The sequence below is a fragment of the Hyla sarda genome, chromosome 3 (genome assembly GCF_029499605.1).
Source record: "Hyla sarda isolate aHylSar1 chromosome 3, aHylSar1.hap1, whole genome shotgun sequence".
Lineage (NCBI taxonomy): Eukaryota > Metazoa > Chordata > Amphibia > Anura > Hylidae > Hyla > Hyla sarda.
In genome coordinates, this window is record NC_079191.1 from 351,676,323 (window position 1) to 351,701,270 (window position 24,948).

Below are 24,948 nucleotides of genomic sequence, written 5' to 3' on the forward strand. Positions count from 1 at the left end.
CAGAAAGTTAAACAGGTTTGTAAATTACTTCTATAAAAAAATCTTAATCCTTTCAGTACTTATGAGTTGCTGAAGTTGAGTTGTTCTTTTCTGTCTAAGTGCTCTCTGATGACACTACTCTCGGGAACTGTCCAGAGTAGAAGCAAATCCCCATAGCAAACCTCTTCCACTCTGTGCAGTTCCCGAGACATGCAGAGATGTCAGCAGAGGGCACCGTTGCCAGACAGAAAAGAACAACTCAACTTCAGCAGCTGATAATTATTGGAAGGATTAAAAAATTTTAATAGAAGTAATTTACAAATCTGTTTAACTTTCTGGAGCCAGCTGATATGAAAAAAAAAAAATTTCCTGGAATACCCCTTTAAGTGGTGGAAGCTCCATAGTGTGCATTGTGCAGCAGAATCCCATTCACAGCAAAGGGATTCTGCTGCACTGGAATTTCTGAGTGTAATTTCTAGGCAAAATTACGCTCGGAAATTCCTAGCTTTACTCTTTTTCCTACAGCCAGATATTAAAGTCTGGAGTGAACTATGAACTGGACTATAGGCAAATAGTTTTTCTAATGACATTAGTTCATCTTTTTTGGCATTTTTTATTATAATTTTTTTTTTTTTTTATGCAGCATGCTCTAAATATGGCATTTTTTCAAAAAAATTTCCACAGGCTTCTCTGAAACAAAAAAATGCTACAAAAAATAAATAAATAAATGAAAAACCCTGGTGTCGCACACACAGATGGAAAAATAGAAAGGAAGGACTTCTAGTTCTCCTTACTATTGGATCTACTTTTGTCTTTGGCTTTATAACTGCACATGGAATGAAATAAAATAACTGACGTGTGTGACTCCAGTCTGAGGCCATGTTCACACATCTGGAATCCGGATTGGAATTCCGCCAGAGATTTCGAAGCAGCAGGGTCTCGATGATTTTAACGGCATTCTGCTGCACTGTGCGCACATTCGGAATTTCTGTTCCATTTTTTCTGGCACGAAAATTCAGTTTTCCGTGTCCGCAGAAAGAATGAACGTTTTCATTTTTTCTGCGGACATCGCACGGAATGCATAGCCGTCTGAGACATTCTGGATGTGTGAACATAGCCTTAGGGTGCTCTGTCATGAGCCGTGACATACTATGGTCTTCGTTTGAATCCACTTCTGGTTTTGTCTTTAAATACTCCATCTACACAGCGCGTGACAAGACAATGGCTCCACAGCGACTTGAAGCTCCTGTCTCAGGGCCCCCACAAGAGCATAATGCAATCCTCTTCTTTATGTTCACATGGTGGAATGTCCACACAGAAAATTTCCATGCGGACATTCCAGCAGCAGAACATGGCGGCGCTAGGATCGCTCAGAAATGCGCCGTCTCATAGATGGCAGTGCGTTTCAGTGTGTACACCGCAGAAAGAATAAACATGACTATTCTTTCTGCGGAGGCCGAAATCTGAATTTCCGTGCCAGAAACAACTGCCGTGTGAACAATGCAGCAAAATCCCATTGAAAGTAATGGGACTCTGCTGCAGCAGATTCTTCTGCGGAATTCTGCACGGAAATTCCATTGTGTGAACATAGCCTTACGCTATGATCCACGGCAATATTACAAACATCATTTATTGCACCGACTGTATTTTATTGTTATGCATTCATGTAAACCAATGGTGGGATGGAGCATAAAATCATGGATGCACCTTATGTACCAGCAACTATATATTGTAGAGTCAAAAGATATAAAGGGACATTTATCAATGTTTGCTTATGTATTCATTTTTTTTAGTAATTTTTTCCTTACTTTTTTTTTGCTTATGTGCGACTTATTTATCAACTGCTTTCACCCTGTTGATAATTTTCTTTCACGTAAGCAATTTTTTTTCTTTTTTGCTTTGGTAGTAGCTTTTTCTGCTCCATGTTTGAGCTGGAGTAAATTTAGTCAATTTTTAACCCTGTTGCGACTTTTTTTTGCGCAGTTGCGACTGTCGCAGTATGATAAATACCTGACTACCCGTAGTCCATTTTAAAATTATTACTACGTAGTTAATTTTGGGAAAACTTGCTTTTCTTGCTTTCCAGTCAAAATGTCGCATGAAAAATCGCGTAGTCGCAGTTGCGACAATTTTGCGACAATTATAATAAAGAAAACCTGACTAAACCCGTTGATAAATGTCCATAATTGCGATTTTCTGAGACACCCATAGGTTAAAAGGGTTGTAAAGGATGTTGTTCTAATCCTGGACAAGCCCATTAATACCAACCAGCAGCTAAAACCCACAATATCAGTCTACAATCAGTGCTGTATGTTAGGCCCCTTTCACACTACAAAATGACTCCACTGTAAAGATCCGTACGAAGTTCCGTCTGAAAATCAGCTGTAAAACGGGAGTTACAAAATCCCATTATAGTCTATGGGATTTTTCTAATAGCCGTTTTAACCCGTTATTAATAACAGCCGTTATTTTGTGACGGAAGATAGTAATGCATGCACTATTTCTCCCGTTACTATCTTCCGTCACAAAATAACGGCTGTTATTAATAACTGGCTATAACGGGTTAAAACGGCTTTTAGAAAAATCCCATAGACTATAATGGGATTTTGTAACTGCCGTTTTCGGCTGATTTTCAGATGGAACTTCATACGGATCTTTAAAACTGAGTAATTTTGTAGTGTGAAACAAGCCTAATAATGCAGTACAAACTTGGCCTAGAATAATAAATAATAAATGCTTGTTGGGATTATTTTTTTTCAGACACTGGCGGGTTTTGTACAAAAATAAATAAAATAATAATAATAATAATTGAAAGCATAACTTCTGTTTCAGAAACATTAAACAGAATACATTTTTGGACCAGTACACTAATCCTCATTCATGTACCCCACCTTTTCATCAAATTCTTTGTTTTAAAGGAGGCCATATGCTCATTCACCCAATAGCTATTCATCTGTTGCTTATCTTCCAAAAAGAACAAGTCCAACACATGAATCCTTCTCCCCCCCCCCCCCCCCCCCCCCAATGTCTGCCATCAGGGAAAGAGTTAGAACACCCCAAAAATTTTAGATAGTATACCGTCCTGTTGAAAATGGTTTATGTTAAAGGGGTATTCCAGGATTTTTTTTATTTGACTATGCTACAGGGGCTGTAAAGTTAGTGTAGTTCATAATATAGTGTCTGTACCTGTGTGTGATGGTTTTCTCACAATTCTTATGTGATTTTCACCCCAATATTTATTTTTAACAGCATACAAAATGACTGCTGTCTCGGATTTTTCCCAGGTTGCAATGCGGTCAAGACCTGACTCACTAGTCAGCTGATGACAGGGAGCCTGTCTGCTTCAATGGGTGGAGGGATCAATCTACAACTAATGCAACAGCTGTAGGCACCCTGATTGAAAACCACAGGTCTTTTGATGGATGCAGCTTATTTATGTTTCAATGGGTGGGGTGGCTGATGTGTGGGAGGGAGGAAAATGGAATTGTGGGATTTGTAGTCAAAAAAAGAAAAGTCAAACAGGAAATACCAGTTCACAAAAAGCTAGACACAGATGATAATCTCATGACATAGCCATTTAGCCCAAGACAAGTGCAGATCCTTCCTAAGCATATCCATTACTGTCTGCCAGGTACGTACTAAAATCACCTTATGTGGAGAACCCCTTTAATCTAATGTGTATTAGTACATTTACATACAACTATTATAAAACTTTATGAGAAAATGTACTTTGAAGTGATAATCTGTTTACTTATGGATCATGGGAGACTGGTAGACTGACAGCACACTTGAATGGTTCTTTTGTTTCTTGTATAGGAGAACACCTGGCCTATCTTCTACACAGACAGGATGCAAGAACAAATGAAGAAGAGACTGCATTCAATGGGACAGATATCTGGTGACAAAGAGTGGGTACCCCTGGTCAGATATGCTCAGGGCACAACACTTCCCTAGTGGTAAGATCCAAATGAGTATTGAACCTAAACTTTATTCAACTACTGGTGTGGGGTCAATGCGTACACTTAGTAACAAAGTGATGGATCCATTTCATGTAGCTGAATAGAGTACGTTTACATTAGGGTTTTAAGTAGTGTTGCTCGCGAATATTCGCAATTCGAATATTATTCGCGAATATCGCATATTCGCGAATTCGCGAATATAGCGCTATATATTCGTAATTACGAATATTCGTTTTTTTTTTTTTTGTTTTTTTTTTCTTCACAGTACACATCACAGTGATCATCCCTCTCTGCTTCCAGCTTGTGTGGTGTAAAGAAGGCTCTAATACTACTGTGTGAGAATGTCGTGCGGAAATTCACATATATGAAAATTAGCATATGCTGATTTTCGCATATGCGAATTTCCGCATGTGTTAATTTGCATATGTTAATTTTCGCATACGCGAATATTCGCATATGCGAAAATAAAACGAGGGTATAACGAATATGCGAATATTCGCTAATATATGACGAATATTCGTCCATATATTCGCGAATATTCGCGAATTCGAATATGGCCTATGCCGCTCAACACTAGTTTTAAGATACTGCAGGTGTAGAATGGGGGGAAAAAGGTTTGTTCAATACCTCCATACTCCCACCTGACCACCGGTGGATCCAAAACGGAACCGTTTAATACGATATGGTTTCAGTAAAGACCAGTCCTGGTTTCTTGTTCATGATGGTGGCTGGCAGTCAATGGCAGGACATAATAATGGACAAAATATCATTCTGTTAAGCACCTGTGTCACCTATGTCTGGGTGGTGGCAGCTGCTCATACCTGTTGTCAGATTAAACGATCCTCTCTACTGGAGGTTTGTCTTGGCTGTCCACAGCCTGTTTGCTATGTGTGTGTGCCCTCACGTAACCACTGCTTCCAATACCTCCTATCAAATTGGTCAGAACGGTCCAGATGGTGGGCAGTTACTCTAAACTACCATCCTGCTTTTCTCAGTCCAAAGATATGCCCCCTCTCAAAGTCTGTCAGCTGGGTAAAATGTCTTTGGGTCCATCATCATTGAAGCATGTGTAGCATTCAACAATCCTTCACCAAGAGTTACACTACCCAAAAGTGACCTCCTTATATTTAGGACAGCAGGGAAAGCACTTTACACCCTCTTCTGGCAGGACCCAGGATGCATTTTTGTAAATATTTGAATTTATCTTGTCCCTGAGGGTCGCGAGGTCCAAATGGTTTTTGATATATAAAACACTAAAGAAATTATACTCTGCTACAATGTAACGTAGTGAGTGCACAGCCTGTATAACAGTGTTTAACCCCTTAAGGACCGGGGTTTTTTCAGTTTTTTGCATTTTCGTTTTTTCCTCCTTGCCTTTAAAAAATCATAATTCTTTAAATTTTGCACCTAAAAATCCATATGATTGCTTATTTTTTGCGCCACCAATTCTACTTTGTAATGATGTCATTTTGCCCAAAAATCTACGGTGAAACAAAAAAAATAAAAAATCATTGTAAGACAAAATTGAAAAAAAAAAAACGCCGTTTTGGGGGCTTCCGTTTCTACGTAGTAAATTTTTCGGTAAAAATGACACCTTATCTTTATTCTGTAGGTTCATACGATTAAAATGATACCCTACTTATATAGGTTTGATTTTGTCAGACTTCTGGAAAAAATCATAACTTCATGCAGGAAAATTAATACGTTTAAAATTGTCATCTTCTGACCCCTATAACTTTTTTATTTTTCCGTGTATGGGGCGATATGAGGGCTGATTTTTTGCGCTGTGATCTGAAGTTTTTAACGGTACCATTTTTGCATTGATAGAACTTATTGATAGCTTTTTATTCATTTTTTCATGATATAAAAAGTGATCAAAAATGCACTATTTTGGACTTTGGAATTTTTTTGCGTGTACACCATTGACCGAGCGGTTTAATTAACAATATATTTTTATAATTCGGACATTTCCGCACGCGGTGATACCATATATGTTTATTTTTATTTACACTGTGTTTTTTTTTATGGGAAAAGGGGGGTGATTCAAACTTTTAATAGGGGAGGAGTTAAATGATCTTTATTCACTTTTTTTTGCAGTGTTATAGCTCCCATAGGGAGCTATAACACTGCACACACTGATCTCTTATACTGATCATTATTATCCCATAGGGAGATATAACACTGCACACACTGATCTTTTACATTGATCAGTGGTTTCTCAAAGGAAACCAGTGATCGATGATTCTGCCGCTTGACTGCTCATGCCTGGATCTCAGGCACTGAGCAGTCATTCGGCGATCGGACAGCGAGGAGGCAGGTAGGGACCCTCCAGCTGTCCTGTAAGCTGTTCGGGATGACGCGATTTCACCGCGGCTATCCCGAACAGCCCACTGAGCTAACCAGCATGGTTTCACTTTCCCTTTAGACGCGGCGTTCAACTTTGAACGCCGCGTCTAAAGGGTTAATAGCGCGCAGCACCGCGATCAATGCCGCACGCTATTAGCCACGGGTCCCGGCCGTTGTTTGAGGCCGGGCCCGACCCGCTATGATGCGTTATAGATCGGGAGTGGACACATGACGTTCCAGTATGTCATGTGTCCTTAAGGGATTAAAGTTGTGTTCTCTCCAAATTACACAACACACAGCCATTAACCCCCTAAGGACTGATTGTTTTTCCGTTTTTGCACTTCCGTTTTTTCTTCCTTACCTTTAAAAAAATCATAATTCTTTAAATTTTGCATCTAAAAAATCCACATGATGGCTTATTTTTTGCGCCACCAATTCTACTTTTTAATGACATCAGTCACTTTACCCAATAATCTACGGCGAAACAAAAAAAAATTGTGCGACAAAATTGAAGAGAAAAACGCTATTTTGTAACTTTTGGGGGCTTCCGTTTCTACGAAGTACATGTTTTTGGTAAAAATTACACACATTATCTTTATTCTATAGGTCCATAAGATTAAAATGATACCCTACTTATATAGGTTTGATTTTGTCGCACTTCGGGAAATAATCATAACTACATGCAGGAAAATTTATACGTTTAAAATTGTCATTTTCTGACCCCTATAAGTTTTTTATTTTTCTACATATGGGGCGGTATGAGGACTCCTTTTTTGTGCCGTGATCTGTAGTTTTTGTGTCACAGAACATGTTGGCATTCATGGTTCCCTCAGTGAACTGTAGCTCCCCAGTGCCAGCAGAACTCATGCAGTCCCAGATCATGATACTCCCACCACCTTGCTTGGCTGCAGGCAGGGAACACTTATCTTTGTACTTCTTATCTGGTTGCCGCTATGCACGCTCGATACCATCTGAACCAAATAAGTTTATCTTGGTCTCATCAGAACACCGGACATAGTTCTAGTAAGTAATGCCCCTAGTCTGCTTGTCTTCAGCAAACTGTTTACAGGCTTTCTTGTGTTGCATCTTTAGAAGAGGTTTCCTTCAGCCATACAGACTAGTTTGATGCAAAGTGTGGTATATGGTCTGAGCACCAACAGACTGACCCCACCTTCAACCTCTGCAGCATTGCTGGCAGCACTCATACGTCTGTTTCTCAAAGACAACATCTGGCTATGACATTGAGCATGTGTGTACTCATTTTTTTTGCTTGACCATGGTGAAGCCTCTCGTGAGTGGAACCTGTCCTGTGAAACCATTGTATTGTGTTGCCTACCGTGCAGCAGCTCAGTTTCACGGTCTTGGCAATCTCTTTTTATAGCCTAAGCTATCTTTATATAGCAGCAATTTTTTTTTCAGATCCTAAGAGAATTCTTTGCCATGAAGTGCAATGTTGAACTTCCAGTGACCAGTACTAGAGAGTGTGAGAGTGATTATACCAAACGTAAAATACCTGCTCCCCATTCACACCTGAGACCTTGTAACATTAACGACTCACATGATACCTAGGAGTAAAAATGGCTACTTGGGCCAAGGCTGGCAGTGTTTTGAGGAGACTGCAACATTAAACACTGCTTTACAGATTGTGCACTCATTGCTTTACATTGTGGCACTGTAGAGTCAGTGTTCTATAAAAAGATATATTTACAAAAAATGTCAGGGGTGTATTCACTTAGTTTAGATACTTTATTTCTATACCTTGCAAACATGACGCATGTGGACACATTTGTGGTATCCCGGTACCGTACCTTGTACCGTACCTTGTGTGCTAAGTCCCCAAAGTCAGAGTTCCTATGTACCGGTATGATCCTCCTAGTGGAATAACCCCTTGTCACCTCTTCCTTCTTTAATTTTATTGTGTTTGATGTATATAAATTGTATATATTTTATCATGTGTATAGTACTTCCAGGACCTTAGGTCACATGACTAATAAGTCTAATGTTAAGTTAAGCTTAGGTACCTTTCAGGGCACGTGATGTGGTCACATGATGTACCATAATGCTTTGTGAAAAGACCGACAGCTGGTGGGAACCAATAAGCTCTAAGCCTGCCCCTCTCCATATAAGGGAGCTGTTACCTAATCATCGCTCTCTTGGGTTACGGACTAGCAGAGAGAGAGGAGATCCGTACAAACCTACAAGACAAAACTAAGCCTGAAGCCTCTACCAATTCCGCAGCTTACTAACCGGGAGTCTACAAAATCTAAATCCTGTTAATCCTGTGTGACTGCTGGACCTAAATAATTCCCCTAAATCCAGCGGAACAGCGTAATTCCAGACTCAGAGCTTATATATTACAAGGTCCCAACCAACTGTGAGGAACTAACAGACTACTCTGCTGTATAGACTGTTTGCCGTTATCAACCTGCATAAAAGCTGCAGTAAAGTTATCTACAGTTTACTAAACCTCCGGTTGTGGACAATCCTTTATTCCTCCCTATCGTTCCTGGGACGGTTGGTGGTAGGACATTATATATATATATATATATATATATATATATATATATATATATTAGAGAGAGAGAGAGAGAGAGAGAGAGAGAAAGAACCCGCACCCTGGCATCACGACAGTTAAGGGTTAATCCAACACCCTTTCATCACTGCACAGCTACACCACCTACACCCCCAAACTACCACACATTATTATTCATCTTATCTTAATTCAATAAGATACAATATAAGTAAATAATATTTAAGTAGTTTAATGTGTTTGTATGGTGTCAGTGGACCAGAGTTTTGCAACAGCTGATGGCACTGTGGTTAAGAAACACTGCTGTATATACAGTGACTTCTCACCAACAGATTGCAGGAATAACTCACCACATACATTCTGCTCTCCTGGCTGCTCTGGGAACTCTAGCTCCGCCCCAAGTCACATGATCATTACATCACCACAGGTCCTCAAAGACATCATCCCCTCCAGCATTCAGAAGGTACAAAGCAGGTCCTTATCGAGCAGTCACTGCCATTATGTTCTGTGTGGAGATCCCTGTTTTTTTAGTGACTGCCGACCAGGACCTGCATGATGCAGAGGGAGCGGGGCCCCCTTTCTTTCCTGGCAATGCGGGGCCCGGAGCATGAGCTCCAAATGCTCCAATGATAATCTGGCCCTGCCCATTGCTTTGTAATTTTGCGTATTTTTTACAAATTGCAATTGATAAATTAATGACCACTGTATATAAAGTGGCCTACATAGACAAATCTTTAGAAATCGCTTGTATTGTTAATTAAAAAAATGTGGGGAAAAAACTCAAAACCACAAAAAACATGCAAATTAGACCAATAACAAGTTAAAAAAGATTTATAAGTCAACCCCGTTGAGTTTGAGCTAACAAACTGAATTCTAATAAATGGGACATAAAGAGATTGGCTGAGCAAGAACCTTCTTGAGTAAAGATTTTTAAAAAAAATGTTATTTAGTCCATAAAAGTAAGTTGACAGACATCCCCTTTAAAGGAGCCGCCCCACAAGTAAATATCATATTCACTGAAAAGTTCATAAAAAATAAACAATGCTTGCCACTTATATTCTGTTTAAGAGGTTATCCAGCATTTGACTACTCATCCCTTATATCCAGAACGGCACCTTACTCTCCCTATGCACAGAGCTGGGTCTACTTGCCCCCACTCTCTATGGGAGCGCCGGAGACAGCAGAGTACAGCACTATGACACCCTGCTATCAGACACTTCTGCCATATCCTCTGGATAGGAGATAAGTTGTAAACCCTTTAATTAATAACTATCTAGTGAAGAGTTGTATTTAATTACATAATATAACACAACCTGGTGTTCAATGTGTATAGCAATGTGCATGGCCACATACTCTGCTGAGTGCTGGAGGACACACATGCTCAGTCACCCTCCCCCCCCAGCCAGGTCTCTGCATAGTGATTCTTTATTCACTAAGCCAAGAGAAATAGCTTTATTTAGATCCTCTGGACCAGACCCTTTGCAGTAACATGACAGTATAGCTGAGAAGACCCTTTCTGCAAGGAATGTCAGAAGGGATGATATTGTCAGCTTCCAGAGGGGGAAGGAGACAAATTCTGTCCACTGCCCACCCCAGCAGCACAGACTGGCGGCAGCAGCACCAAGGGGGTACACATGAAAAAAAAAATGCTAGGAGCACTGTAAATTATTGCTGCATTACCATTATTTATGGATTTTCTGGACTTTTGTTTGAAAATGAGTCCACAACCTCCATCTGACCTGACTAGAACTGTTCATTCCATTCCGTGACCTCTTGCATCCCCTTTATATTGCTCATTGAATGTAAACTCATATACAGAAAGATTTTCCCTACTGTATATGTTATGATGTTATGTCTTTTATAATGCTATGTTTAGCACCAAGCAAGGTGATGGCTCTATACAAATAACCAATAAAATACACAACAGCCATTAGTCTGATTGACATATTTGAATAGGACATTAAAACCCCCTAAGACATGCAGTGCGAGTAAAATTCCAGTATCTGCGGATAAAAGTGGAAGAATCCTCAGTGTATTAATATGGATTTATGACATCAATCACCTTTCAGGCATCTCTATGGTGAATGGCCTATGCTGCCACCTTGTGTTAGGACTGTAAAACTTCAACTTACTATTTTTTTCCCCGACAATTGGATTGGAGAGAGTACTCACACTATATCCTGTAGAAGTGGTTGTGCATTTACAGTCTCTCTCCATTATTCTCTATGTAAGACACAGAAATACCTCAGCATTTGTATTAGTTATGCCTTAAAAACCTGACTATTAGAAGTCACTGTTAACAAGAGCTAAATAAAAAAATCTAGGAAGGATTTAAAACACAAATGGGAGAGTTTTACCATAACCTGTGAAGAGGAAAAGTTGACCAGTTGCCGATAGTAACCAATCAGATTTCTTATTTTATTTTCCAAAAGCCTTTTTAAAAATAATAGAAGCAATGTGATTGGTTTCTATGGGCAACTGGCCAACGTTTCCTCCGCACAGGTTTTGATAAATCTTCCCCAAAATACTAATAACTATGAAAATGCAGTCTTAGGCTACATTCACACTACGATTATGCAATATGGCTGCCGTCTGCCACGATTTTTAGTCCGACAAGAAAACTGATACGGTGCAAAAATGAGCCGACCGAAGTCACTGACTCCATCCGGCTCATTCAAATGAATGGGATGAGGAGTGGGTCTAAATATATATACTGTATATATATATATATATAAACACACACACACACACACATAACACCCTAGTCTAATGATTTTGTACTTATCTGCCCTTGTGTTGCTGACCTGGCCGGACTTCCCTGTCGCCCCATGCACTTAGATTGCGGTTTAACTGCACTTCATGCTCCAGCTTCTCTGAATGATGGCATGTGCTATAGGTTGTAGTCATGCTCGGGTCATGTTTATTTCCTTATTGATCCTGAAAACTGTATGAAAATACCACTGTACATGCAATACTGCAATGCAGATTTCAATAGTAGCATTTAATTGGCCTATATCCAACACGCTGAGACCTGCAGCTGTTCCAAGGAAGCAAAGCCAACCCAACATGCAATTGTAATACTATTGTAGTGGTCACTAAAGTAGTTCCGTAGCTTTGCAGCACTACCATATGTAAGGCTCTGTGACGAGTATGGCATGGGTATGACGAAGACTCTGACCAGCCGAAACGCGTCACCTGTGTCTACCTTACAGTCTTGTACCTTGGTGTATTCGGAATAAACTTCATTCTTTTAACGGGAGCAGCGCTGGACATTTCTCTTTGTTGTACATATGTAAATACTAAAGTACACTGGAAAAGAAAAGTATGCAACTGGTTGCCTGCACAGCTGCAACCTGATTTTATTGACTTCTTTAGTAAAAAAAATGAATATACAGTGACCCCCCCCCGACCTACAATGGCCCCAACATACGATCATTTCAGCATACGATCACTCTCAGAGGCCATCGCATGTTGAAGGCAGCATCAACATACGATGCTTTTTTATGTCGGGGCCATCGCATAAACGGCTATCAGACTGCTTCAGCTGCCACCGGATAGCCTTTTATGGTGCCCCGTGTGGTCCGCTGACGATCACTTACCTGTCCTCGGGGCTCCGGCGTGTCCTCTTCGGGATCCCCTGCATCGTTGGCGCTCTCCATCGTCGTCATCACGTCGTTGTGCACGTCGTCCTGTCATCCAATAGGAGCGGCGTGCGTAACGACGTGATGGCGGCGACGGAGAGCGTGGATGCCAGGGAAGCAGAGGCCTTGCCGGAGCGTCGGGGACACCTCGGGGATGCGGCGACAGCGATGGACGGCGACATCCCAGGCAGCGGTGACGGTCCGGAGCGGCGGGGACAGGTGAGTACAACTTCCTCTAACAGTGGTCTACAACCTGCGGCCCTCCAGATGTTGCAAAACTACAACACCCAGCATGCCTGGACAGCCAACGGCTGTCCGGGCATGCTGGGTGTTGTAGTTTTGCAACATCTGGAGGTCCGCAGGTTGTAGACCACTGTCCTATACTTTACATTGCACGGATCCCTCAACATGCGATGGTTTCAACAAACGATGGTCCATTTGGAACGGATTACCATCGTATGTTGAGGGACCACTGTATAAAAATAAAATAAAGACAACAACAACAATATAGGTACATTTCTGTGTGTAAAAATTGTTCAGATCTTATCCAGCAGACTGAGAATGAGTAGGCCACATGACCACCCAGCCCCCTTTTATATCGATTTATCTTTAGGGGCTCTTTTCTTTCTATTCCTGTTTTCTCAGAGATGGGGGAAAAAAAAGTCTCCCCAGATAACCAAGACTAAGGAATTGGAGATGGTCTTATACATTCTGGGGAACTGTACAAAAACGATTGTGTTTTGGAAAATAAAAGATTTTTCTAAATCAAGACAGGTCATTTATTAATAAGTAGAACAGGGGGGGACTTTGGGGGGTATTTATCAATTTTGCCTGTTGACAGTTTCTTTTTACCCTTTTTTTTTACTTTGGTTTTCGTGGACATGCACCAAATTTATCATTTGGTGCAAGTTGTTAGTAATTTTGGCGCAAATGTTGAAATCAGCTGTTCACAGCGCCTTTTATACAGAAGTTACCACCACAGAGGATGCGTATTTTACCCTGTAGAGCAGCCATTTCGGAGTCCCTCCTGCAGTATATCAGCAAGCGACATGAGTTATTTTCTTTTGTGGGGTTTATAGCCACCATGTGAAATGGATTTTATTTTCAACTTGGGTAGTTTTTTTTTTTTTTTGTTACTTTAGTGCAGTGGTCTTCAACCTGCGGACCTCCAGATGTTGCAAAACTACAATTCCCAGCATGCCCGGACAGCCGTTGGCTGTCCGGGCATGCTGGGAGTTGTAGTTTTGCAACATCTGGAGGTCCGCAGGTTGGAGACCACTGCTTTAGTGCTTACCTTTCCTGAACCTGTGTGGCCATGTCCAATGCTGGCTCAACGGAGGGTGAAGGTTCCTCAGAGACAACTATGTCGCAGGATAGTATTGCGCAGCCCCGGAGGCGTCGCTGCTTTCAAAAAAAAATGTTTATTAATGTATTTTGACGCCTTTACATTTTCTGGCATTTCTTGGCGGTGATTTGCGCCAAAAAAAAACCTAAAAAGGCGCAAAATTTTGCCAAAGATCGATTGGCGCAAATTATGAATTACTGACTAAAAAGTTAAAATCACACACAGGACCGTGTGATTTTGAAACAAAGTACGGTATGAAGAAACAGGAAAAAACCCTTTTCGTCGGCGCTGCTCGGATGGTGCAAGAAAGTGGATGGTACCCAGAGTATTATGTAACAATATTTTATTGAAACACATACAAAAAGGGGTACAGACAGGACAAGACGCGTTTCGGGAGTGAGCCCTCCCTTTCTCAATTGTGGACATATGCAGTGTGATTTTGAGAAAGTTGTAAAAACGACAGTGGAGAAGATGCACCAAACTTTGGCGCAAAAAGACACTGCGCCAAAGTATTGCGCCAAAGTTACGTGAAAACAAAAACACATAAATCCTTTGATAAATACCCCCCTTTGTGTTCAGGGTATGCCCTTTCCTCTATTCAAGTAGTTCACAAAAAGACCAGACAAATGTGGGGGGGGGGGGGGGGGGGGGCAAAAGGAATTCTACCGGCCCCTCCTCGCGGCAGAAGAAATGGGTATTGCCCAGTCTTCCCCTTCAGAAGAACCAGACTACATCATCCTCTTCTATTTCCTGCGATGAAGAGATTTCTCTCTATGGGGATCCTGAAGACAACTCCTAAGCAGGATGGGTCTATTGGACTAGTTAGGTAGAAGAAGCTCCACCGTTTCTGTTTATTAGAGATGAGCGAACTTACAGTAAATTCGATTCGTCACGAACTTCTCGGCTCGACAGTTGATGACTTTTCCTGCATAAATTAGTTCAGCTTTCCGGTGCTCCGGTGGGCTGGAAAAGGTGGATACATTCCCGGGAAAGAGTCTCCTAGGACTGTATCCACCTTTTCCAGCCCACGGGAGCACCTGAAAGCTGAACTAATTTATGCAGGAAAAGTCATCAACTGCCGAGCCGAGAAGTTTGTGACGAATCAAATTTACTGTAAGTTCGCTCATCTTTACTGTTTATCATAGACATTTCGGTTTGGTGTGGGGCCTAGATCTCCAGGACATGTTAATAATTCTAGCTTCCTCCAGGGAGAAGTAGAGAAGGATCTCACCTGCAACTCCATTAAAATTGACGTAGGGGCCCCTCTTGTTTCTTGTTGGAATTTCATGTCCTAGAAACATCCAGTTTCCCTCTTATTTAATGTTGTCTAAAGAGGTGATCAGAATTCCTATCTCAGAAGGGTGCGTCCATATAGCAATCACTCTGGCCCACGGAATATGGTAAATTCAGACCCTGTCCATATGAGATACATTCTTTAGAATGACAGATGAGGGATGCTGTGGAAAATATTAAAGGGTACCTCTCATCAAATAAACTTTTGATATATTTTAGATTAATGAATGTTGAATAACTTTCCAATAGCATGTTAATGAAAAATATGCTTCTTTCTATTGTATTTTTCCCGATCAGTCCTGTCAGCAAGCATTTCTGACTCATTCTGGAGTCCTAAACACTCAGAGCTGCCAGCCTGCTTTGTTCACAGCCAAACAGGCTGTGAACAAAGCAGGCTGGCAGCTCTGAGTGTTCTCCTTTGTGAACAAAGCAGACTGGCAGCTCGTAGTGTTTAGGACTCCAGCATGAGTCTGAAATGCTTGCTGCCAGGACTGGTAGGGAGACCCCTAGTGGTCATTTCTTCAAAGTGGAAAATTAAATAGAAAGAAGCATATTTTTTAATAACATGCAATAGTAAAGTTATTCTGCATACATTAATCCATAATATATCAAAAGTTTTTTTGATGAGAGGTACCCTTTAATTATTCTTAACATTCATTTGGTTTCCGTGAATCCTTCATGACTATACCATCGTAATTCCCTCCCTTTAATATTGGGGTTCGGTTCATTATCCTGGCAGTAATTTGGAAGCACTGGGTGTGTCTGGGGATAAGCTCTGTTTCTTACAGCAATGAGCATCCTCCATCACAGTGCCATCATGAAGTAGTGGAGCGGGAGGACATCGTAGGACCATTCCGTTTGGCTGCAGCATCAGCCGCTGGTCACGGTATTAAGTGGCCATGGCCAGTGCTGCCTGACCTTACAATGGCAGCTGGTGCTGCAGCCACTTAAAGTCAGGGAGCAGTAGTGACTGCTGGGACTTCTGATGAGTGATGCCATGACGTTGTGCCCAAGGAGTGGAGCAGGAGGACATCGCTTGTAACATGAAAAGCTCAGGCCTAAGAAGTACAAAGAAAACGTAGTATCCAAGACCTCCATGATTGCCTGTAGTGAAACCAGCCAAAGTCTTAGGCTTTCAGGACAGACAGATGTGGTGAAGGGCATGAATCAGGTTGTTATCTTTTTGGAAGATCATTCTCTACTCTTTTAGATACTCCCGTTTGCCACACATCAATTACTTTGGAAAACCACTGAATATTACAGACTACTGGTTAGTTAAAGGGAAACTCCCATGAAAAATTTTAAACAAACCTGAAGTAGAAATTTTAAACTTTACAGTGTCCTCTGCCTACCATGGCCCATTTTAAATACTGGTGTCTTATGTGGCAGAGGTGCCTTGGCCCCCCTCAGCTACCAGGGCCCAAGTGCTTCTGCTACCACTGCTCCCCATATAGTTAGGCCCCTGGTGCTAATAGATCCTTAAAGGGGTATTCCGGTCCAAAACACATTTTTTTTTCATATCAACTGGGTCCAGAAAGTTAAACAGATTTGTAAATGACTATTTAAAAATCTTAACCCTACCAGTACTTATCAGCTGCTGAAGTTGAGTTGTTCTTTTCTGTCTGAAAACAGTGCTCTCTGCTGACACCTCTGTCTGTCTCAGGAACTGTCCAGAGCAGCAGAGGTTTGCTATGGGGATTTGCTCCTACTCTGGACAGTTCCTGAGACAGACAGAGGAGTCAGCAGAGAGCACTGTTGTCAGACAGAAAAGAACAACTCAACTTCAGCAGCTGATAAGTACTGGAAGGTTTAAGATTTTTTTAATAGAAGTAATTTACAAATCTGTTGAACTTATCAAAGCTGGTTGATATGGAGTACTCCTTTGAGTAGAAAACCTATGCAAAGCTTTTCCTATAAATTCTGCAGATGTATTAAATGTTTGGCAGAGCTGTCAAAGATACAACAGAGCTGCAGCCAGATTATGGTCACTGTAGCTACAAATCTGCAAAATTATATATTTTACTTGAAACCTCCCTCTCGCAATGTAGAGAGTGAGACTGCCTGTTTTCAAACAGAACCTGGCAACAGTGATCACAGGAATTACTAGATAGCACGTTCCCTATACAGCAGGGACATATATAGAAATCATGGAGTTCCTTAGTTAAATGGGCACTGTCAGATACCAAAACTTTTTATATGTTGTACATCTTGGCAAAACATTAACCTTTCTAATATACTTAAAGGGGTACTCCTACCCTAGACATCTTATCCCCTATCCAAAGGATAGGGGATAAGATGTCTGATCACAGGGGTCCCGCCGCTGGGGACCCCCGCATTATTGCATGCGGCACCCACCTGTTTCTTGTCCGGAAGCGATGGAGGGTCACGCCCCCTCCCATAGACTTGCATTGAGGGGACGGGCGTGACGTCACACGGGGGCGGAGTCCTGATGTCACAGACTTCCGTTCCCGTTGTCGCGACTCAGACCCTCCAGTGGTTCCGGTGAAAAAACAGGTGGGTGCTGCATGCAATAATGCGGGGGTCCCCAGCGGCGGGACCCCCGCGATCAGACATCTTATCCCCTATCCTTTGGATAGGGGATAAGATGTCTAGGGTGGGAGTACCCCTTTAACAAGAAAATTGTATTTCCTTTTTATAGAAATAATGGCTTATAAAATCATGGCTTTTGTTCAAGCTGAGGCACAGGCATGGACAAAGTCCAGTAAGTTAGGGCTAGCACTCCTCTGTGCCCTCTCCCATCTGATAGCACTCCTCTGTGCCCTCTCCCATCTGATAGCACTCCTCTGTGCCCTCTCCCATCTGATAGCACTCCTCTGTGTTCTCTCCTGTCTGATAGGACTCCTCTGTGCTCTCTCCTGTCTGATAGCACTCCTCTGTGCTCTCTCCTGTCTGATAGCACTCCTCTGTGCCCTCTCCCGTCTGATAGCACTCCTCTGTGCCCTCTCCCATCTGATAGCACTCCTCTGTGCCCTCTCCCGTCTGATAGCACTCCTCTGTGCCCTCTCCCGTCTGATAGCACTCCTCTGTGTTCTCTCCCGTCTGATAGGACTCCTCTGTACACTCTCCTGTCTGATAGGACTCCTCTGTGCCCTCTCCTGTCTGATAGGACTCCTCTGTGCTCTCTCCTGTCTGATAGTACTCCTCTGTGCTCTCTCCTGTCTGATAGTACTCCTCTGTGCTCTCTCCTGTCTGATAGTACTCCTCTGTGCTCTCTCCTGTCTGATAGTACTCCTCTGTGCTCTCTCCTGTCTGATAGTACTCCTCTGTGCTCTCTCCTGTCTGATAGAACTCCTCTGTGCTCTCCCCTGTCTGATAGTACTCCTCTGTGCTCTCTCCTGTCTGATAACACTCCTCTGTGCTCTCTCCTGTCTGATAGAACTCCTCTGTGCTCTCCCCTGTCTGATAGGACTCCTCTGTGCTCTCCCCTGTCTGATAGGACTCCTCTGTGCTCTCCCCTGTCTGATAGGACTCCTCTGTGCTCTCCCCTGTCTGATAGCACTCCTCTGTGCTCTCTCCTGTCTGATAACACTCCTCTGTGCTCTCTCCTGTCTGATAACACTCCTCTGTGCTCTCCTGTCTGATAACACTCCTCTGTGCTCTCTTCTGTCTGATAGGACTCCTCTGTGCTCTCTCCTGTCTGATACGACTCCTCTGTGCTCTTTCCTGTCTGATAGTACTCCTCTGTGCTCTCTCCTGTCTGATAGCACTCCTCTGTGCTCTCTCCTGTCTGATAGCACTCCTCTGTGTCTAAAAGGACAGGAGAGAGCACAGAGGAGTGCTATCAGACAGGAGAGAGCACAGAGGAGTACTATCAGACAGGAGAGAGCACAGAGGAGTACTATCAGACAGGAGAGAGCACAGAGGAGCCCTATCAGACAGGGGAGAGCACAGAGGAGTCCTATCAGACAGGGGAGAGCACAAAGGAGTTCTATCAGACAGGAGAGAGCACAGATGAGTACTATCAGACAGGAGAGAGCACAGAGGAGTGCTAGCCCACCCTCACTTACTGGACTTTGTCCATGCCTGCGCCTTAGTTGGACAAAGCCATGCTTTTATAAAGCCATGATTTCTATAAAAAAAAAAAAATTCTTATGAAGTATATAAGAAAGGTTAATGTTTTGCCAAGACATCTAAAATTGAATCTGACTTTTCCGATTTAAACTGTGACCCCCCCCCCCCCCCCAGTTCATATACAACTATAACTTATTAAGTGAGTAGGCATTATTTTCTTTTGTATTTCTTCTATAAAACCTTATAAAATGTACCTGTCATTTAAAAAAAAAATTGTAAAAAAATTTTAAAGTTTGTATTGGTTGGGGTTCAGTGCTGAGACACCCACCGATCAGGAGAACAATCAGGGATAAGGGAGTGGTAGCATACTTTTATTCCCTGTCTCTCAGCGATCTTTGTCTCGCTGTCCCATAAACTTTGTCCCTGTGAGGATTTAGGTCCTAAGCACCTCCATTCAGCCCCATGGAGCTCCCTCCCTCCCCAGTCTCTTGTGATTATTCAGCTGATTCTGCATCTACTTGGCAATTTTTCCCCCAACAAAAATATATAAGCCAGTTGTATCGCTCTTTATACACCTGATGTATGAGGATTATTATTTGGTCGTTAGTGATGCATACCGTATATCAAGTATTCTCACAGTTAAAACTGGACAACATGAATTTGTTTCAATTATTTTCAAACTAACAGACTAAAATCTTCAATGAAAAAAATAGTGAATATTGTTAGAATGAAATGCTAATATCCGAATAAGACATACTGCGTCCTCATTTGTTACATTTTCGTACAATTAATCACTATTACCTCTACGCTCTCCAATGAAGAAGACCGCCTCAGCTGACTTTTCCAATGGTCCTTATCATGTAAATATTTCTTGTTCTCATTTTCAGCACCTTCACGCTCAGGATGTGTACGTCGGCCATATCTCTTGTTCCCTTTTACAAATTTAGGCTGTACCTCCTCAGGGACAACTAAATAATAATAGAAAAAAATACTGGAACATTCAAAGGACCACAGCAAAATAAATATGATGATTGACAACTTATGTAAAATGATCATATATTTATTGTACTCCCCAAACTAACATTAACAGAGACTGGTACAGATTTACTAAAACTATCTAATTCTTAAACAGTGTCAACTAGATTATATACAGTCTAGCTCGCTGGTCAGGTGACAAATGTTTTACAGCTACAATGCAGTTGTTACGCCGAGCGCTCCGGGTCCCTGCTCCTCCCCGGAGCGCTCGCAGCGTTCTCCTCTCTGCAGCGCCCCGGTCAGACCCGCTGACCGGGAGCGCTGCACTGACACTGCCGACGGGGATGCGATTCGCATAGCGGGACGCGCCCGCTCGCGGATCGCATCCCAATCCATTTACCTGTCCCGGTCCCCGGCTGTCACGTCCTGGCGCACGCGGCTCCGTTCTCTAGGGCGCGCGCGCGCCAGCTCTCTAAGATTTAAAGGGCCAGTGCACCCCTAATTGGTGCCTGGCCCAATCAGTGTAATTAGCTCACACCTGCTCCACGCCTTTTATAACCTCACTTCCCCTTCCCAGCTTTGCCGGATCTTGTTGCCCTTGTGCCTAGTGAAAGCGTTTCCTGTGATTGCCATACCTGTGTTCCAGACCTTCTGCCGTTACCATTGACTACGAACCTTGCCGCCTGCCCTGACCTTCTGCTATGTCTGACCTCGCCTCTGTCTAGTCCTTCTGCCCCACGCCTTCTCAGCAGTCAGCGAGGTTGAGCCGTTACCGGTGGATACGACTTGGTTGCTACCGCCGCAGCAAGACCATCCCGCTTTGCGGCGGGCTCTGGTGAATACCAGTAGCAACTTAGAACCGGTCCACCGGTACGGTCCACGCCAATCCCTCGCTGACACAGAGGATCCAGCCTGTCGAATCCTAACAGCAGTGTAGTTGTGAAACAGCTGTCGCCACACCAGCAATCTTTCCAGAGCTCTCCTGTTACTTAGCCAAGGCCCGAGTTTGTTTTTATGATGGACATTTAAATAAAGTTATGAAAGATTTTATCTACTATCTGGTGGGTGCCATTATTTTTTCTTCTATAATGTACCTAGTTTTGGCCTTATTTTTTCGATGGTAAAGCACCACAGATTGTTTTTTCTCCTCTATACCATGTGTAATTGGCTCAATATACTTCGGGCTGCATGCAATTAAAAAGGTACTAATGCAGTCTCTTCTTGTTGTTAGTTTCTACAGTCTGTATGTGCCACATTTATCAAAGTATCATGCTGTCTGATAACTCTGTCATATTCTTAGACTGTCTAGTCTAAGTTTAGACCAACTATTTGTCAGCTTAAACTAAGCCAGACTAGTGCGCAGAACTCTTGCCCATTTTTGGCACATAGTGTCACAACTTAAGCCACACCCCTTTCTCCAAACCCATGCCCCTTTTACATAAGCCATTCCTCTTTTGTCAGACACTGGGGAAAAGTATCTTTAAAAAAAAAAAAAGTGTCTAAAACTTAAAATAAACGTGGCAGGTAAAATATGCCAAAATTATGGCAAATTTGCAATAGTAAATCTGTCCCATCTAGTTAAAGGGGTACTCCGCTCCTCGGCGTTTGGAACAAACTGTTCCGAATGCTGGAGCCGGGAGCTTGCGACATCATAGCCCCACCCCCTCATGATGTTATGCCCCGCCCCCTCAATGCAAGTCTATGGGAGGGGGCGTGACAGGAGTCACGCCCCCTCCCATAGACTTGCATTGAGGGGGCGGGTGTGAAGTCATGAAGGGGTGGGGCTATGACATCACAAGCTCCCGACACCGGCTCCAGCGTTCGGAACAGTTTGTTCCAAACGCTGAGCAGCGGAGTACCCCTTTAAGTCTGAAATTTAGCAGCCCCACCAATTAGTCCATGATCATTTGACTGGTAGAGCACAGCACCACCCATTTTGTATAGATAATTACTTCCTGTGAGTCCAATGAACCGATCAGAAGTACAGATATTTTATGCAGACTTATTCCCTTTTTAATATAAAAATATGACCAGGAAACATAGATCCTCACATTTTAAGATGCGCAATATTACTAGACGTCACCTAATTTCTGCTGGGAATTATGCAACATAAGAAGCCGTGTAAGCCTAGCCTAAGGGGGAATTCACAGGCGGCAGATTCATTGCACAACTCCATTCACTCTGTTCTCATCAGTGTGAATGTCCAATGCCTCTGTAGCAGACAAAATCATGTAGCCTGCACCACTGGAGTCGATCATGTAATGGCATTTGGCACTGACATCATTTTTGTTGTTCCACTTCTATGATGCAGCTAAATAGCCCCTGAACGTATCTGCCACTGTATGGTGAACCCTCCAAAACAATATATACACCCAAAGAGAAACAAGGTGTAACTAACTTGCCAGAAAGTATTGATAAAAGGTAAAAAACAGTATGCATGGGTCAAAAAATACCAGCAAAGGCCTATAAATATACAGGGGCAATGCACTCTCTGAAAATTAGGTGCAAAGGAAACAGTGTGCTAAATACTGTTTTTAGCCCTTGTCATATCCCTGCCATTGAGCCAGTTCCTCTTCTCTCTTTGTATACTGATTGACAGCCCCGTCCGTCACCACTCGGTTTATTTCGGCGCTCTGAGCCGCTCCCAATATGGGCGTCACGTGGGGGCCGCTCACGTTACGATACCCGGAAGTGCCGTCTTTCTTAAGAGACGCTGGCGTGCACACATGGCATGCGCTCCCCGGCATTGTACGGGCGCTCTGCCACTGCAGAGTTTGTTTGGCACCCCGTTCCTTGATAAGTAAGTACCGCTGGTGTGCATCTATTTTTATTATAGCGGACTGCGCCTTTTGGTCTAATATGACCCAGCCTATTGCTCTTGCATGGTCCTTTCTTAGGCAGCACCTAAACTGCCCTCATCTTTAGTTTAAGTTAGGGATCGACCGATTATCGGTTTGGCCGATATTATCGGCTGATATTCACGATTTTGGACGTTATCGTATCGGCAATTACCTTGCCGATAATCCGATAATGCCCCGCCCAAAGCAACGCCCCCACCCCCCCACGCACCGCGGCGCACCCCCCACCGCTACCCCATTTCCTCCCCCATCCCCGGTTTTATAATTACCCGTTCCCGGGGCCCAGGGTCCGCGCTACTTCTGGCTCCTGCGGCGTCTTGTGTTACGCTGTGCACTGCCCAATGACGAGTGACGTCCTCAACGCGACGTCACCGTCAGTGCATACAGTGACAGCTCAGGAGGACGCCGCCGGAGCCAGAAGTAGCGAGGACCCTGGAACTGGTAAGTGGTAATTATAAAACCGGGAATGGAGGAGGCAATGGGGCAGTGGCGGCGGCGGTCGTCTCTGGACGGGGCAATGCAGTGGGGGGTGCGGCATGGTGCGGTGGTGGTAGGGGCGGTCACGGTGGCGGTGATAGGACCCCAGGACAGGAAGGGGGAGAGAAGTGGGTGGCGGCGGCGGTCTCTGTCACCGCTAAAGATGCTGCAGTTCATTGTTTTAAAGCGCCAGCTTTAAATCAATGATCTGCAGCGGTGTTGGCCCTAACCTCCACAAAGTATCGGTATCGGCCCTAAAAAATCGATATCGGTCGATCCCTAGTTTAATTGAGTACTATCTTCCTTTACTGCACTGTGGATCCGTAAGTTTTATTTGATCAATTATACTGAGTGCCACTATATTGTTTTCATTTTAGGCTGGACCTTCTGCCTCTAAATGGTATGGTGAGGAGAAGAGTTCATTTGTTATCCCCTGGGTATCTGGTATCGTCCAAAAGCAGGTTATCCTTCCTGCAGGGGTATAATTGTATAATGCGCTTGCTCTTTTTATCCTGTATATAACTGGGCCTGCTGCTTATATGCGGTTTTTCTTATTATTCTGTCTGACACCTTGTATTTTTTTGTGGTCTAATACCTTTGCCCTTTAATTACCCCTGATGAAGTTCTAAATGAACAGAAACGCGTTGGTTTTACAGCAAGGGGTTCATCTGTGTCATTTTGGTGTACAGAAATCTGGACCTGTTTGTACCATAGGGGAGCTGCATCTGTGTGTCCCATCCCTTTTGTTTTTGTTTTTTGGTGATTGGATCACCTTATATACACTTACCCTAAATATTATTTTGTGGTGAATTTAAATCAAATTTAAACCTATTAAAAGTTACATTTTATGGCACCTACTTAGTTTTCTGCACTGCTAAATAAAGTGCATTGTGCAAGAATGACATAGAAACCATAATAAAAATGTAAAGATGTAGAGTAAGTATACAGATCTATTGCAACTCACTCCTGTCCACCTGCTACATCGCCATCTACTGTCAAAAACTTGCGAAATACCATACACTGGTATACCGGAGTATAAAGTATTCATTTCTTGTACTGCGCATTATACAATATAGTAGAAAACATTGTCTTACCAGGCTCTAAATAACTACTTTCATCATCATCGGAGATGCTGATGTCAATAGTTGATGACAGGACAGCCACAAACCCCTCCTTAAACTCCTCAAAATTGACCTAGAACAAAAAAAGTATATATATATGTTATTTCAAATGTTACTTAGGTTTCCGATGCTCAACCTGAAACATAAAAAGGAGATGGGGGGTCCTCTTTTAAGGATAATCATCTTTAGCCAGAGCAAAGATCTGCTGCACAGAGCAACTCCCAAGTTGGAGGGCCCATTAAAGGGAACCTGTCATCACATTCATGCTACCCGAACCACAACTCATCAACCTGCTCCAGTGGCCTTTTTGATAGATCTTTCCCTATACCCAAACAGGAAGAGATCAACCAAGGCTGGTGGGGCAGGAAGAATCCACAGTGACCGCCCCCATG

General features: G+C 42.9%; 1 protein-coding gene across 7 annotated transcripts in view; it reads right to left on the reverse strand.

Moving 5' to 3' along the window:
* NINL (ninein like) overlaps positions 1-24,948 on the reverse strand; it is a 138,260-nt gene that overhangs the window by 75,802 nt on the left and 37,510 nt on the right. For 3 of the 7 annotated variants that reach the window (XM_056567553.1, XM_056567554.1, XM_056567560.1), the window contains 2 exons: positions 24,530-24,629; positions 19,927-20,093 (listed from right to left, as the gene is read on the reverse strand). In XM_056567553.1, coding sequence (XP_056423528.1) covers positions 19,927-20,093; positions 24,530-24,629 — 267 coding nt within the window. The other 4 variants (XM_056567556.1, XM_056567555.1, XM_056567557.1 and 1 more) reach the window with 4 other exon arrangements.